Genomic DNA, 11,726 nt, shown 5'->3' with positions numbered 1-11,726 from the left:
TTCCACTCTTGAAGTAATGAAGGGCTGGAGATGGCTGCGGCTTCCTCCTAGACTTCTCTGGGAGAAACTCTAAAGCCAGAGCCTGGGGGAAACCCTGTGCCCTCCTTGTGAAGAACGCCTCTGAAAATCCGACACCCTGGCCCCAGCAGCCACACCCTTGAGTGCTGATCGCAGTAACACAGGCGCAGACGGTCTCCAGGACCAGACTTTAGATCACTCACTGAGGATCCCAGGAGCTCCCAGGGACCCACAGCACTGTCCAGACGGTGAGTGGGGAGTTCGTGCCTGTGAGCGGTCTGTCCAAGGGAGGTGTGGGCCTGAAGAAAGGGGGATTGAAGTCATGAGGATGTAGTGAGAAATGGCCCCTTTATTGGGAAATAAGTAAATGAACAAATAAAAGAATAAATAAGCAAATGAAAGAAGTAAGGATAGACCGGACGTGGGAGTAGGCTTCTTCCTTGTGTGACTTCGATGCCCTACACTGAACTCAGGGAACTCAGCTCCGAGGTCCCCTGTGAGACCATGGACCCACAGAAAGGCAAGAAAGTTCCCCTCCCCCCAGCACAGAAAATGCTTGGCAGTTTCCCATGCCTGTGAGGAAACTATGGGCCTTCAGAATAAAGAGAAGATGGGAAGGGCCTTGGGGAGAGTGGGGTTGGTGGGTTTTGTCTTAAGGTTTTGGTGGGAAACACTATTAGAAACCTGTGCATAATGTTAAGCCTTTGAACTGGGGATTGAGAACCTCCACCTGCTGCCTTCCTACAGGTGAACTTGGCCTTGACCTTCCCCTCTGGAGATGAAGGGCTCCCCGGTTCTCCCTCTAGCTCGCTGTCTCCTCGCTCTGCTCCTCCTGGTGTCCACCGGCGTCTCAGGAGGTCAGTGTTCTGCCTCCTGCTCTGTGTTTATTGTGTGTTTTCAATGGTTTCTCTCAAGAACATGCAATCACTCAGCCAAGAAAAAGTTCTTTCGGGTCCTTTGGGTAGTTTTTGTAAAACTCAGAACTGTGATATTTACCTAGACTTTCACTGGGTGTGGGTGAGTTTAGCCTGTTAACGCCTCCAGGATCTGTTTGTTGAGATATCGTTCGTGAGGTCCACAGAGTGTGTCAGTTCGTCCTTGCTGGGGCCAGCTACCAGACAAGAAGTTGTTTAAAGAGGACTTGCTTAGCTTGGCCCATGGTTCCAGGGTTTGAGACACCGGCAGGGAAGGCATGCATTAGGGGTTCTGTGTGCATGTGGTTAGTGTGGTTTATGGTTTGAGGGTTTGGGCCACTGTGGCAGGGAAGGTGTGCATGGTGGGGGAGGGTCTGTGGACATAGGAGAACAAAGAGTTTGGATTCAGAATTCTTGGTTGTGACCTTGAATAAGTCATTTATTCTCTCTGGGACACTGGCCCTTCCTTCATAAAGCAAAAACTAACTCTGGATGGAGTTCCCAGACTCTAGAGAGAACTCAGAGAGGAGATCATGTGGCTGGCATAGTCGGGAATTATCGCCTGAATCTGATGTCAGGTGGTAAATATAAAAATCCAAGTGAAACCCAGGGCACTTTACATCCTAGACAACTGGTCCACCAGAAAACACTAATGTCCATAAATGCTGATTCAAAATTTCATATGTGCATGCATATGTTTGTGTCTGCATGTATGTATATGCATGTGTGTGAAGTTTATTGCAGGATTGCTTATAGTAACAAGGTGGAAGCGCTGTAAATGTCACCCATTAGGAGAAGCTTGACCATAATGGTATAGATTGTTAAAAGTAAATAAATAGGGCACAGCTAACCATGTACTGAACATCTGGAAGTCCTCCGTTGCCAAAACTGATGCTTAATGGTTGCATTCATGTGAAACCATGATTCCCCACCACACTGTGGCTTCACAGAAGTCAAACAGTCTTTCCAAACCGTACATATATGACCTATATGTACACTGACTGACACCCAGTGTTGGGTAATGAGAACACACATCCTCTGAAGCACAGAGGCACCCCACGTTTGGAAGCAATGTGGAACTGAAAAGAGCCTGGCCCCTGGCTAGCAATGGCCACTGTGATGCTCCTGACACGGAGCATCACTCTGTTTGGGGTGATGACCAGGGCTGCCAACTCGACAATCACACAGAGTTCCCCAGCACGGCTGTCCCTGCCTGAACTCTCCTCAACCCAGAGCCTCCCCTGCACCCCTTCTCTCTCCTGCAGCTTTTGTGATCTTGGCTATGTTGACCTATCTGAAGAATGTCCATTTCCTAAACTGTACAATGAGATAAGGCCGTGTTTGTCAGTAGATTATAAATACTGAAGAAGCTGACATTTCTGAACAAGTGTTGGTGTTGTAAAAGTCCCAAGAACAGCCGGGCAGTGGTGGCGCACGCCTTTAATCCCAGCACTCGGGAGGCAGAGGCAGGCGGATCTCTGTGAGTTCGAGGCCAGCCTGGGCTACCAAGTGAGCTCCAGGAAAGGCGCAAAACTACGCAGAGAAACCCTGTCTCGAAAAAACAAAAACAAAAACAAAAAAAAAAAAAAAAAAAGTCCCAAGAACACACATGTATACACACATATACACACACACACATACATATATACACAGAGACTAAGGTATTTATATGCATTTATATAACTATTAAAATTTTATCTATTAAATTTTAAGACTTTTTTTTTCAAGACAGAGTTTCTGTGTGTAGCCCTGGCTGTCCTGGAACTTACTCTGTAGACCAGGCTAGTCTTGAACTCACAGAGATCCGCCTGCCTTTGCCTCCCAAGTGTTGGGATTAAAGGCATGCGCCACCACCACCCGGCTTAAAAGTTAATACTTTTTAAAAGTAGTACAAAGAGAAATACATTCAGTGCCCTAACTATGGAAATACGGGATTGTTTATTTGAAGTCTCGTGTCTCTAACTCGCTTCCACAATCTGTCTCCGGTCCCCAGAAGTGTCTCAGTTTTCTGTGAGGGGACCAGCTGAGCCCATCATGGTCCTGCTGGGGACTGATGCCACCCTGCCCTGCCAGCTGTCACCTGTACAGAGTGCATCCGGCATGCACGTCCGCTGGTACCGTGCCCAGCTCACCCCGGCTGTGCTAGTGGTCCACGACGGGCAGGAGCAAGAGGATGTGCAGATGCCGGAGTACCGAGGCAGGACCCAGCTGGCGAGAGACGCCATCGCCACGGGAAGTGTGGCTCTGCAGATACAGCAGGTCCAGGCCTCTGACGACGGCCTCTATCACTGTCAAGTCACGTATGGCTTCACCTCCCAAGAGGCCACCGTGGAGCTGCATGTCATAGGTATGTGAGCCTGGCACAGGGTGTTGGTTGTGAAGTAAGACAAAGACCCAACTGCCCGTAACTCTCCTTACGCCCAACCTGGAGCTGCCTGTGGTCCTGGATGTGTTGATATGACTGTGGTATAGCCATTCCCTGCAATGTCCAGTGAGAATGAGACTGTCTGCCATCAGAGGTTAACATCACAGGCTTCACATTTCTGAACCAAAGGTGGGGGGGAGTGCATATATGTGTATATTTGTGTATGTGGAAGGCAGAGGTCAGCCTCAGGTCACTGTCCACCATGTTTTCTGAGACAAGACTCTCAACTCAGCTAGGCTGGGTGGTCAGGGATCCCCAGGGACCCACCTGTCTCTGGTCCCCAAGCTTGTGCGTCCACGTCCAGGTTTTCATGTGGGTTTGGGGAGGTGAACTTGGGTCCTCGTTGGTTACACAACAAACACTCTGCTGACTGATGTACTTGACCAACCTTCTGAGTCTGTTTTTATATCTTAAGAGACCCCATAAATTATATGCAGTAGGAACATGGACACCTCTGACGTTAACTTCCAGTAAATCAAGGCAGAAAATACAATTAGACCCATTTTCAAGTTTTAACTTTTCCTAGAACGACCCTTACTTAACCTCTCCCAGTCCAAGCACATGCAAAGCCAGTGAGCTAAGACCAAACCGAGTCTCAGGGTAGCCTCAGCTGACCTCTGAGTTCCAGGCTGCTCTGCAGTACCGTGAAGGTCAGCTTCCCTCAAGCACTCTGCTCTCCAGGAACCGCGGGCCTCAAGCAGGTGTCTTCTCTCCTCAGGGTTAGGCTCTGCCCCTCTTGTTCGAATGACAGGGGTTGAGACCAATGGGATCCGAGTGTCCTGTTCCTCAAGTGGCTGGTTCCCAAAACCCACTGTCCAATGGAGAGACACTCGGGGGAACACTCTACCGTCCTCCTCTGAATCACAGGCCCAAGACAGAGACGGGCTCTTCCGCGTGGAAACATCTCTTTTGGTCACAGATAGAGCTGTGGGTGATGTGATCTGCTTCATCCAAAATCCCCTCCATGACCAAGAGAAAGCAAAGACCATCTCCCTCCCAGGTCAGTGAGGGCCAAACTCCTGGGCCGGGGTAGGGGAAGGGGGAAGAGGAGAGAGGGCAAGAGGCGAAAGGAGCTGCCTCCAGGCCAGTTTCTGACCGACTGCATGCGCCCTGTCAGAGCCCTTCTTCCCCAGGAATTCTCCATGGAGAACAGCGCTGGCTTGCTTGCTCCCCATACTGTTGGTCCTGTTCAGTGGGACCAGCCTTGCCTGCTGGAAAGAGCATCGAGCCAAAAGGCGAGAGAAGGATAAAAACTCAGAAGAATGGCAAAAAATGAATCAGATGAGCCAGGAAATGAAAACCGCCCTGAAGTACAGAGGTAAAAATGGGGAAAGCAGAGTAGGTCGGAGGTTCGCAGAAAGGCTGGGGGATCGAGGGAACTAGGGAGCGGACAGTCATTGCAGAGGACCAGAGGGCCAAGGGGAGTGGACATCAGGCCTCTGAAGAGTGGCCTCAAACCAGAGCCCGCGCCTTCACACCCTGCTCCTCACAGTCCCACGCTTCCACACCCCACCCCTCCCACGCCACACCCCACCCCTCCCACGCCCACAGTCTACCCTTCTTCCAGAGGGTGCAGCTGTTTCTCTGGTGCCTGGTTCTCTTCCTATGAATCTGCTTGAGAAGAAGCCCTAAGACACCTCAGACTCCCTTGGCACCTTAGGGGTTTGCAGTGGCCATGTGCGCATGCTCATCTCCTTGATTGTGGGGCCCCTGAGGGAAAGCCAACCCTAATTCATTTAGCTACTCTCCAGACTGACCCAGTTTGACGGATCTCACACACACAGTCTTTCCTCTCTTTCAGATGAGCTCCAGGCCGACCTGGGTGAGTGCCCCCCCCCCCCCCCCGTAGCATTTGCTTCTTTTTCCCGCCACTCCGGCCACTCATCATCGACTGTTGTTTCTTTCAGATCGGCGGAAGGCGCTGTACAGAGAAGGTAAAGAGACCAGGCGTCCCGCGTCCCGGTTGCCCTGATGCCAACCCCCCCTGGTACCCTCGTAGGGTGGGCAGGGGGACTAAAAGGTTTAATGGTGACTGGTGTGGAAAACGGGGAGGAAAAGGGGGTCGTGTGAGGCCACAGGTCAGTACTCAGCTGTCTTGGGTCTGTTCTGTTGCAGATTGGAAGAAAGCCCTGCTGTACCCGGGTAAGTGACGAGTGGACATTGAACCTTGCCAGCAACTCTAAAAGAATGGGCATAATACCGGGAAACTTAAACACACCTGCGTGCACACATGCACACTTTAACGGCCATTGACTTGTAAATTGAAAAAAAACAAACAGCTTTTTTTGAGGCACAACCGGGGCTGGATCACGTGCTGTGAGCTAAGGTTGGGTTTGAGCTCCTAGGCCTCCTGCCTCCGCCTCCCAAATGCCAGGATTTCAGGTGTGCAAACGTGCCCAGCAAGCTGTGGTCATTTGTGCTGGGGGTTCAGTTATTTTCTGTAGCTAAGAAAAAGGAGAGAGAACTAGTCACTTATTGTGTGTGTGTTTATGTGATATGTGTATGAGTGTGTGTATATGCATGTGTGTGATGTGTGTAAGTGTGAGAGTGAGTGTGTGATGTGTGTGCATATGTGTGAGTGTGTGTGCACATGAAGTATGTGCGTATGTGTGTGTGTGTGCTGTGTGCATGAGTGCGTATAATGTGTGTGTGTGACTGTGTGTGGTATGTGTGAGAGTGTGTGTGATGTGTGCATGAGTGTGTGCACATGTGTAAGTGACGATGTATGTGAGTGTGTGCATGTATGTGAGTGTGTAATGTGTATGTGAGTGTGTCTATGTGTGTGTAAGTATGTATGTGATGTGTGCCTGAGTGTATATGATGTGTGTATAGACTAAGTATATATGTGATGTGTGGGTGAGTATATGTGTGATGTATGTGTGTAATGTGACATTCACAAACACGTTAGGTCATTCCTTGATCCCATCTGTGCAATTTCCATACATCGGACATTGTGCCACACGTAGGTGGCACTGTCATCTCTGACCCTGTGGAGGTTGAAAGTCCCCAAGGAACATAAGCTGGAAACCAAGCTGTTCCAGGCAGCCTGAGTGCCCTGAGGAGGAGACCAGTGGGCCCTCCAGGGTGACGGACAGGTGGGCCCTCCAGGGTGACGGACAGGTGGGCCCTCCAGGGTGACGGACAGGTGGGCCCTCCAGGGTGACAGACAGGTGGGCCCTCCAGGTTGACAGACAGCTCAGTAAGCAGCTTCTGGTGAGACTTTAACGATTTGCTCTGAAATGTTCCAACCGGGGCTGGGGAGACGCCTCAGTAGCAATGGCTACTCTTGCAGCGAACCTGAGTTCGGTCCCCATGGCCCATGTATGGCGGCTCGCAACCATCTGTAACTCTGGTCCCAGGGGATCCAACGCCCTCTTCTGGCCTCTGCCAGCACTGCACTCATGTAGCGCACGTACATACATGTAGGCAAACACTCAGACACATAAAATAAAATTAAAAAACAAATCTTTTTTTAAAACTCCCTGTGGTTCTGACGAAGGGAGCTAAACGCTGAGGATGGGGCACAGGAGCTCAGGGAGCCAGGGCTCCGCCGTTCTCCTCCACCGCAGGACGCCGGGAGGAGCTGCATTTGCAGCTGCTCTTCTTGACGCCTGTCCTCATGGCTCTACACATTAGATGGAGGAGGTTCAGCGAGAGACCACGGCGCTGTGTCTGTTAAGAAGCAAAAGTCCTTGTCTGTCCTCCTCCCAAGGCTACGCACGTATTTAACTTCTGAATAAAAACCTGAGGCCCAACAGCACCTGAGCAAGAGGAACTTAGCACCCACTCACACCTCATCCCTACCCCTATCCCACCCCCACCCCCACCTCACTCCACCCCACCCCCAGCACTGAGTCTCTAGGGAGCAGCCCCTGAGTCAGCACAGAGAGCCGCCTGCCTGTGGGAGTTTCTGGACCCTAGAAGTCTGAGGGGCTCAGTGACGAAGTGACTGGGAGGAGAACGCACGGGGACGTGAGTCTCGTTCATTCCTTGGGTGCGGCTCCACCATCTGTCTGCTCTGCTCTCTTCCAGACTGGAGGAAGGAACTGTTCCAGCTGGGTGAGTCCACCTGCTCTTACCTGCCTCCAGCCCCTGAGGTTGCTCCTGTTGTTTGCAGCTGAGCATGTCAGCCCCCCCCCCTCCTCTGGTGTCCTGTGTGTTGGTGTCGGTGACTTCCTTGTTGAGGCTGAGAGTGAGGAGGGGAGGAAGGGACCCTGCTGTGTGGTTCTGTGCTGCAGGCCACTGCCAGGCTCAACCGCGCTGGTTCTGTTCCCTTCTCCACACACTGGCCAAGCACTCTTGTCTGTGGGATCCACTGGGCTTGGATGACAGAACCATGGCTCCTTACTGAGGAGGCGCCGAACTGCGCCAAGGGGCAAGAACACTCAGCTTCATTTTGTGAGGTCGGCTTGTGACCAGCACTTCCATAAGAGAGGAGCAAGGCTCCGATTTACCAAGTCCTGGCTCACTCCATGCTCTCCCAAGACCTTACAGTAGCATAGACAAGATGGAATAGGACACAGAGCTCAGGATGCACTGTGAGGGCGCATGGCCCAGCACCTCAGGAACGTTGTCCCACCAGCTCCCCAAACCCAGTTTCCGTAAGACGTCACCCACCCAGTAGCCCCCTACACACAACGCTAACTTTGAACACAGAGTTATTGGTGTACAGACATTGCAATTTTGGTTTAGTCTCCTCCTCCTCCACCCCTCTCCTCCCCCCTCCTCCTTTTCCTCCCAGCTCCTGTGATGATAAATCATGAAGTACCTCACCAGGACAAATCTGGCCCAAAGACAGAAGAGAGCAGCAGAGAGGAGACAGCGGATCCATCCCTCAGCAACCCGCAAGTAGACCACAACATCATCACACTGTACCAGGAAGGCTTCATGTTGGGGAGATACTACTGGGAGGTGGATATCGGGGACACTGAGGAATGGACACTAGGCGTTTATGAGCTGTACACTCAGGATGCACCACCCAGAGACTCAGTGAAGAAATTCAGAGTCTTGGAGAAGAAGGGAGACAAATACAGGGCTCTTACCTTCTGTTCCCAAAACGTTTCTCTGGAAGAGGATCTGCTGCTGGACACTCATCCACTGAAGATTGCAATCTTCTTGGATCACGAGGACAATGACCTTTCTTTCTACAACATGACTGATGAGACCCACATCTTCTCCTTCACCCAGGCCGGTTTCCAGGGATCACTCTATCCTTACTTCAAACGTAATCGCATGGACCTCTCTCCATCACACAGTCCCAAGTGATGTGAACAAAGAACTCGATGGGCAGGTACTGCAGCCCAGGACTCTGGTGCTCCTGGGCAGGCACAGGGACCTCTGCCTGGGAGGTCCCTGTGATGCCTCTTCCCTGAGACTCCGTGAGCCTCTGTGGCCAGTCTCTAGACATCAAGATTCTCAGACTATCGGCAGAGAAGACAGTTGGTGCTGTGCATGGTGTTATGATTGTTAATAGTCTTCCTTTCTTTTTTTTTATATATAAATCTGTTTAAATATTCCTAAGATAAATGAATCCATGGCTTCTTGAATCTGATGGCACATTTGCTCCCTGCTTATACACCAGTGGCACCATCACCATCATCATCATCATCATCATTTAGGGCCATTCTTGTGCAAGTGTATAATGTGCTCTGGGCACAGTCCCCCGGTGTTATTCTTTGTTTGTATCTGATGTGCTATAGGACAGCAATGTGCTGGTTAGGTGTTTGTCAATCTGGCTCAGCTAGAGACGTCTGAAAGGAGGGATCCTCAGTTGAGGAATTCCCTCTGTCTGATTGACCTGTAGGCAAGTCAGTGGGAAATTTTCTTGATTGATGATCAATGTGGGAAGACCCAGCCCTTGGGAAGGTGGTCCTGCAAACCGAGCAAGCTTTGGGGAGCAAGTTGGTAAGCAACGTTCCTTTGTGGCCTTCCTCCAGGTTCCTGTGCTGAGTTCCAGCCCTGACTTCCCTTGTTAATAGAGTGGGATCTGGGAGTTGTGAGATGAAGTAATCCCTTTCCTTTCCAAAATGCTCTTGGCCATTGTCTTAGTCACTGCTGTGTTGCTGTGAGGAGACACCATGACCAACCAGCTCTTATAAAAGAAAGCATTTAATTGGGGGCTTGCTTACAGTTTCAGAGGTTTAGTCCATCATCCTCACGGCAGAGAGCATGGCGGCCAGGAGGCTCACAACTGCCTGTAATTCTAACTCCAGGAGATCTGACTCTCTTTTCTGGCCTTCACAGACAACTGCACTCACATGCATATTCACACACACACACACACACACACACACACACACACACACACACTCACACTCACACTCACACTCACATACACACACACACACACACTCACACTCACATACACATGCATAGTTAAAATAATAGAGAAATGAATACTTCCAATTCTCGGTAAGTGTGTCAGCAGAGGGAGAGGGCGGCTCATTTTCTTCCAGTCCAATCAAAGCTGTGGACAACAACGGTAAGAAACACCTGGAAGAAACTGTCTCCAATGTGCACCGCTGCTATGGGCTAGACCAGAAAACCTTGAGCATTCTATGGACACTGGGTCCAAAGGCATGGAGACCTTGGATAAAATATCTTAGTTTCACTCCAGAACAAAGTTTAACAAGATAAAATTCATGGTGCCTAATACTAAATAAAAAATGACCAGGCAAAGAGCAGGAAAATATCCCTCTCAGGATGAAGATATGGCTGACAAGCCACAGTTGGGCAGAACCGCTACGTCGGAATCAGTATCAACCCCGTAGAAGTCGGAGTGACTGGATGCTGAAAACTGTTTTTGCAGGCATATTTAGTTTTTCTAAAGATCCAAATTAACATCTATAAATGAAAGCCATGGTGAGATGGTAGTTACATTGGATACTGCTGAGAACACAGAAGGGAAAAATACTGATTCTCCTGTGTTCTCAGCCAGTAGTCACCACTCACAGTGTGCTTCCGCCACAGATGGGGTCCCACACCTGGGTGTCCTCGAGTCCAGTTTGGATCCGCCGCTGCCACCTGCCAGTCAGGTGTCTCATGACCCCCGGCTCGGCTCCACAGGCCCCCCACCTCCGCTTATGCTCCTCAGGGAGCAGCTATAAAGTGGGGTTCCCAGGGTCCTCTTTCAATTATTTTGCTTGTCACATGGAACCTGGAGATAAGGCAGATCGTTAAAGGTATTTGAAAGTCACACTGCCTGTTCTCATGAATGGAATCAAAGCATGATACACGTTAATAAAAATTCCTGAGGACTCTTCAACAAAAGGAGTCGATCTGAGCACCTGCCAAACATACCGTGAATACACCCCATAAGCTGAGACATAGTTAATATACTTCCTATTCTGCTTATCCTTTTAAATTTTTTATGTCTTTGTAAAAAAAAATCTATTTGTTTTATGTGTGTGGGTGTTTTGCCTACATGCATGTCTGTGCATCATGCGAGTACAGTGTCCATGGAGGCCAGAAGAGGGGGTCAGAGCCCCAGAACCGGAGTTACAGATGGTTGTGAGCTGCCACATGGGTGCTGGGAATGAAGCCCAGTCCTCTGGAAGAGCAGCCAGTGCTTTAACCGCTGAGCCAGCCCCAAATTTTAGTATCTTATTCTGTAATTTGGAAAAGAATACAGTCTTTGAACCATGTAAGCTGCAGCTAAAACAGAACTGGAATAAGATCCAACTGGAACAAACTAATTTGTTTGGTAGGCTTTGTGTTGCTTTGGTCTGTTTTACTTAGCGGTATACTAAAGCGGCTGCTGGCTACAGTAAGTACTCAGACAGCAGACTCTGCCCAGCTATTTGTGGGCTGAGGTTTCGTAACAGTGGCTGAGTAAGCCCGTGAACCTTGCAACAGAGATTTTTATGACCCGTTTTGTGCAGAGTCCAGAACAGCCTCTTGTTTGTGGGGTTATTTCCCACTACACTTTGCTACAGCTCTCAGGAGCAAAAGGCTGATTTGTGAGTCTTAAGCTTCCTTCTAGCTCGGTGATAAATGCTGCTCCAGGTGTGGAGACACCCTAGGATTTATGTCGGGTACACAAAGCCATTTCAGTCTCCTACCAATACAGAACTTAGCTGGGGATTTCCTGAAACCGACAACCCAGGGCAAGATGGGGTGGGAGGGGGGCGCTGTTCATGGAACAGGAAAAATGCGGAGGGGAGGGGAGGGGAGGGGAGGCGTTCCTTCCTGGTCCACTGGCTGCAGTCTCATTGGCCCTTTTATTGGTGAACTCTAACTTTTGGACACCACCCCGTTTTTCCTCTTTGCATCCTCCATTTCCCTGGGTAGTATGCTTCCTGAAGTTTGTTCTTTCCTCTGCTCCTGCTTCACAGTTCCAGAAGGATCTTGCTTGGTCCTTTTCCATGTGT

At 50.1% G+C, this 11,726-nt stretch overlaps 1 protein-coding gene across 1 annotated transcript; it reads left to right on the top strand.

Moving 5' to 3' along the window:
- On the top strand, positions 1 to 8,895 carry LOC114705900 (butyrophilin-like protein 1). The gene is made up of 10 exons (XM_028888060.2): positions 1 to 266; positions 766 to 875; positions 2,926 to 3,279; positions 4,076 to 4,357; positions 4,475 to 4,675; positions 5,159 to 5,179; positions 5,265 to 5,291; positions 5,473 to 5,499; positions 7,390 to 7,416; positions 8,099 to 8,895. The coding sequence occupies exons 2-10, from the start codon at positions 797 to 799 to the stop codon at positions 8,620 to 8,622; spliced, it is 1,542 nt and encodes a 513-aa protein (XP_028743893.1). The 5' UTR covers positions 1 to 266; positions 766 to 796; the 3' UTR covers positions 8,623 to 8,895.
- Positions 8,896 to 11,726: the final 2,831 nt, after the last annotated feature.

The sequence above is a fragment of the Peromyscus leucopus genome, chromosome 16_21 (genome assembly GCF_004664715.2).
Source record: "Peromyscus leucopus breed LL Stock chromosome 16_21, UCI_PerLeu_2.1, whole genome shotgun sequence".
Classification (NCBI taxonomy): domain Eukaryota; kingdom Metazoa; phylum Chordata; class Mammalia; order Rodentia; family Cricetidae; genus Peromyscus; species Peromyscus leucopus.
Note: the sequence above shows the minus strand (reverse complement) of the source record. Positions and strands in the feature narration are given on the sequence as shown.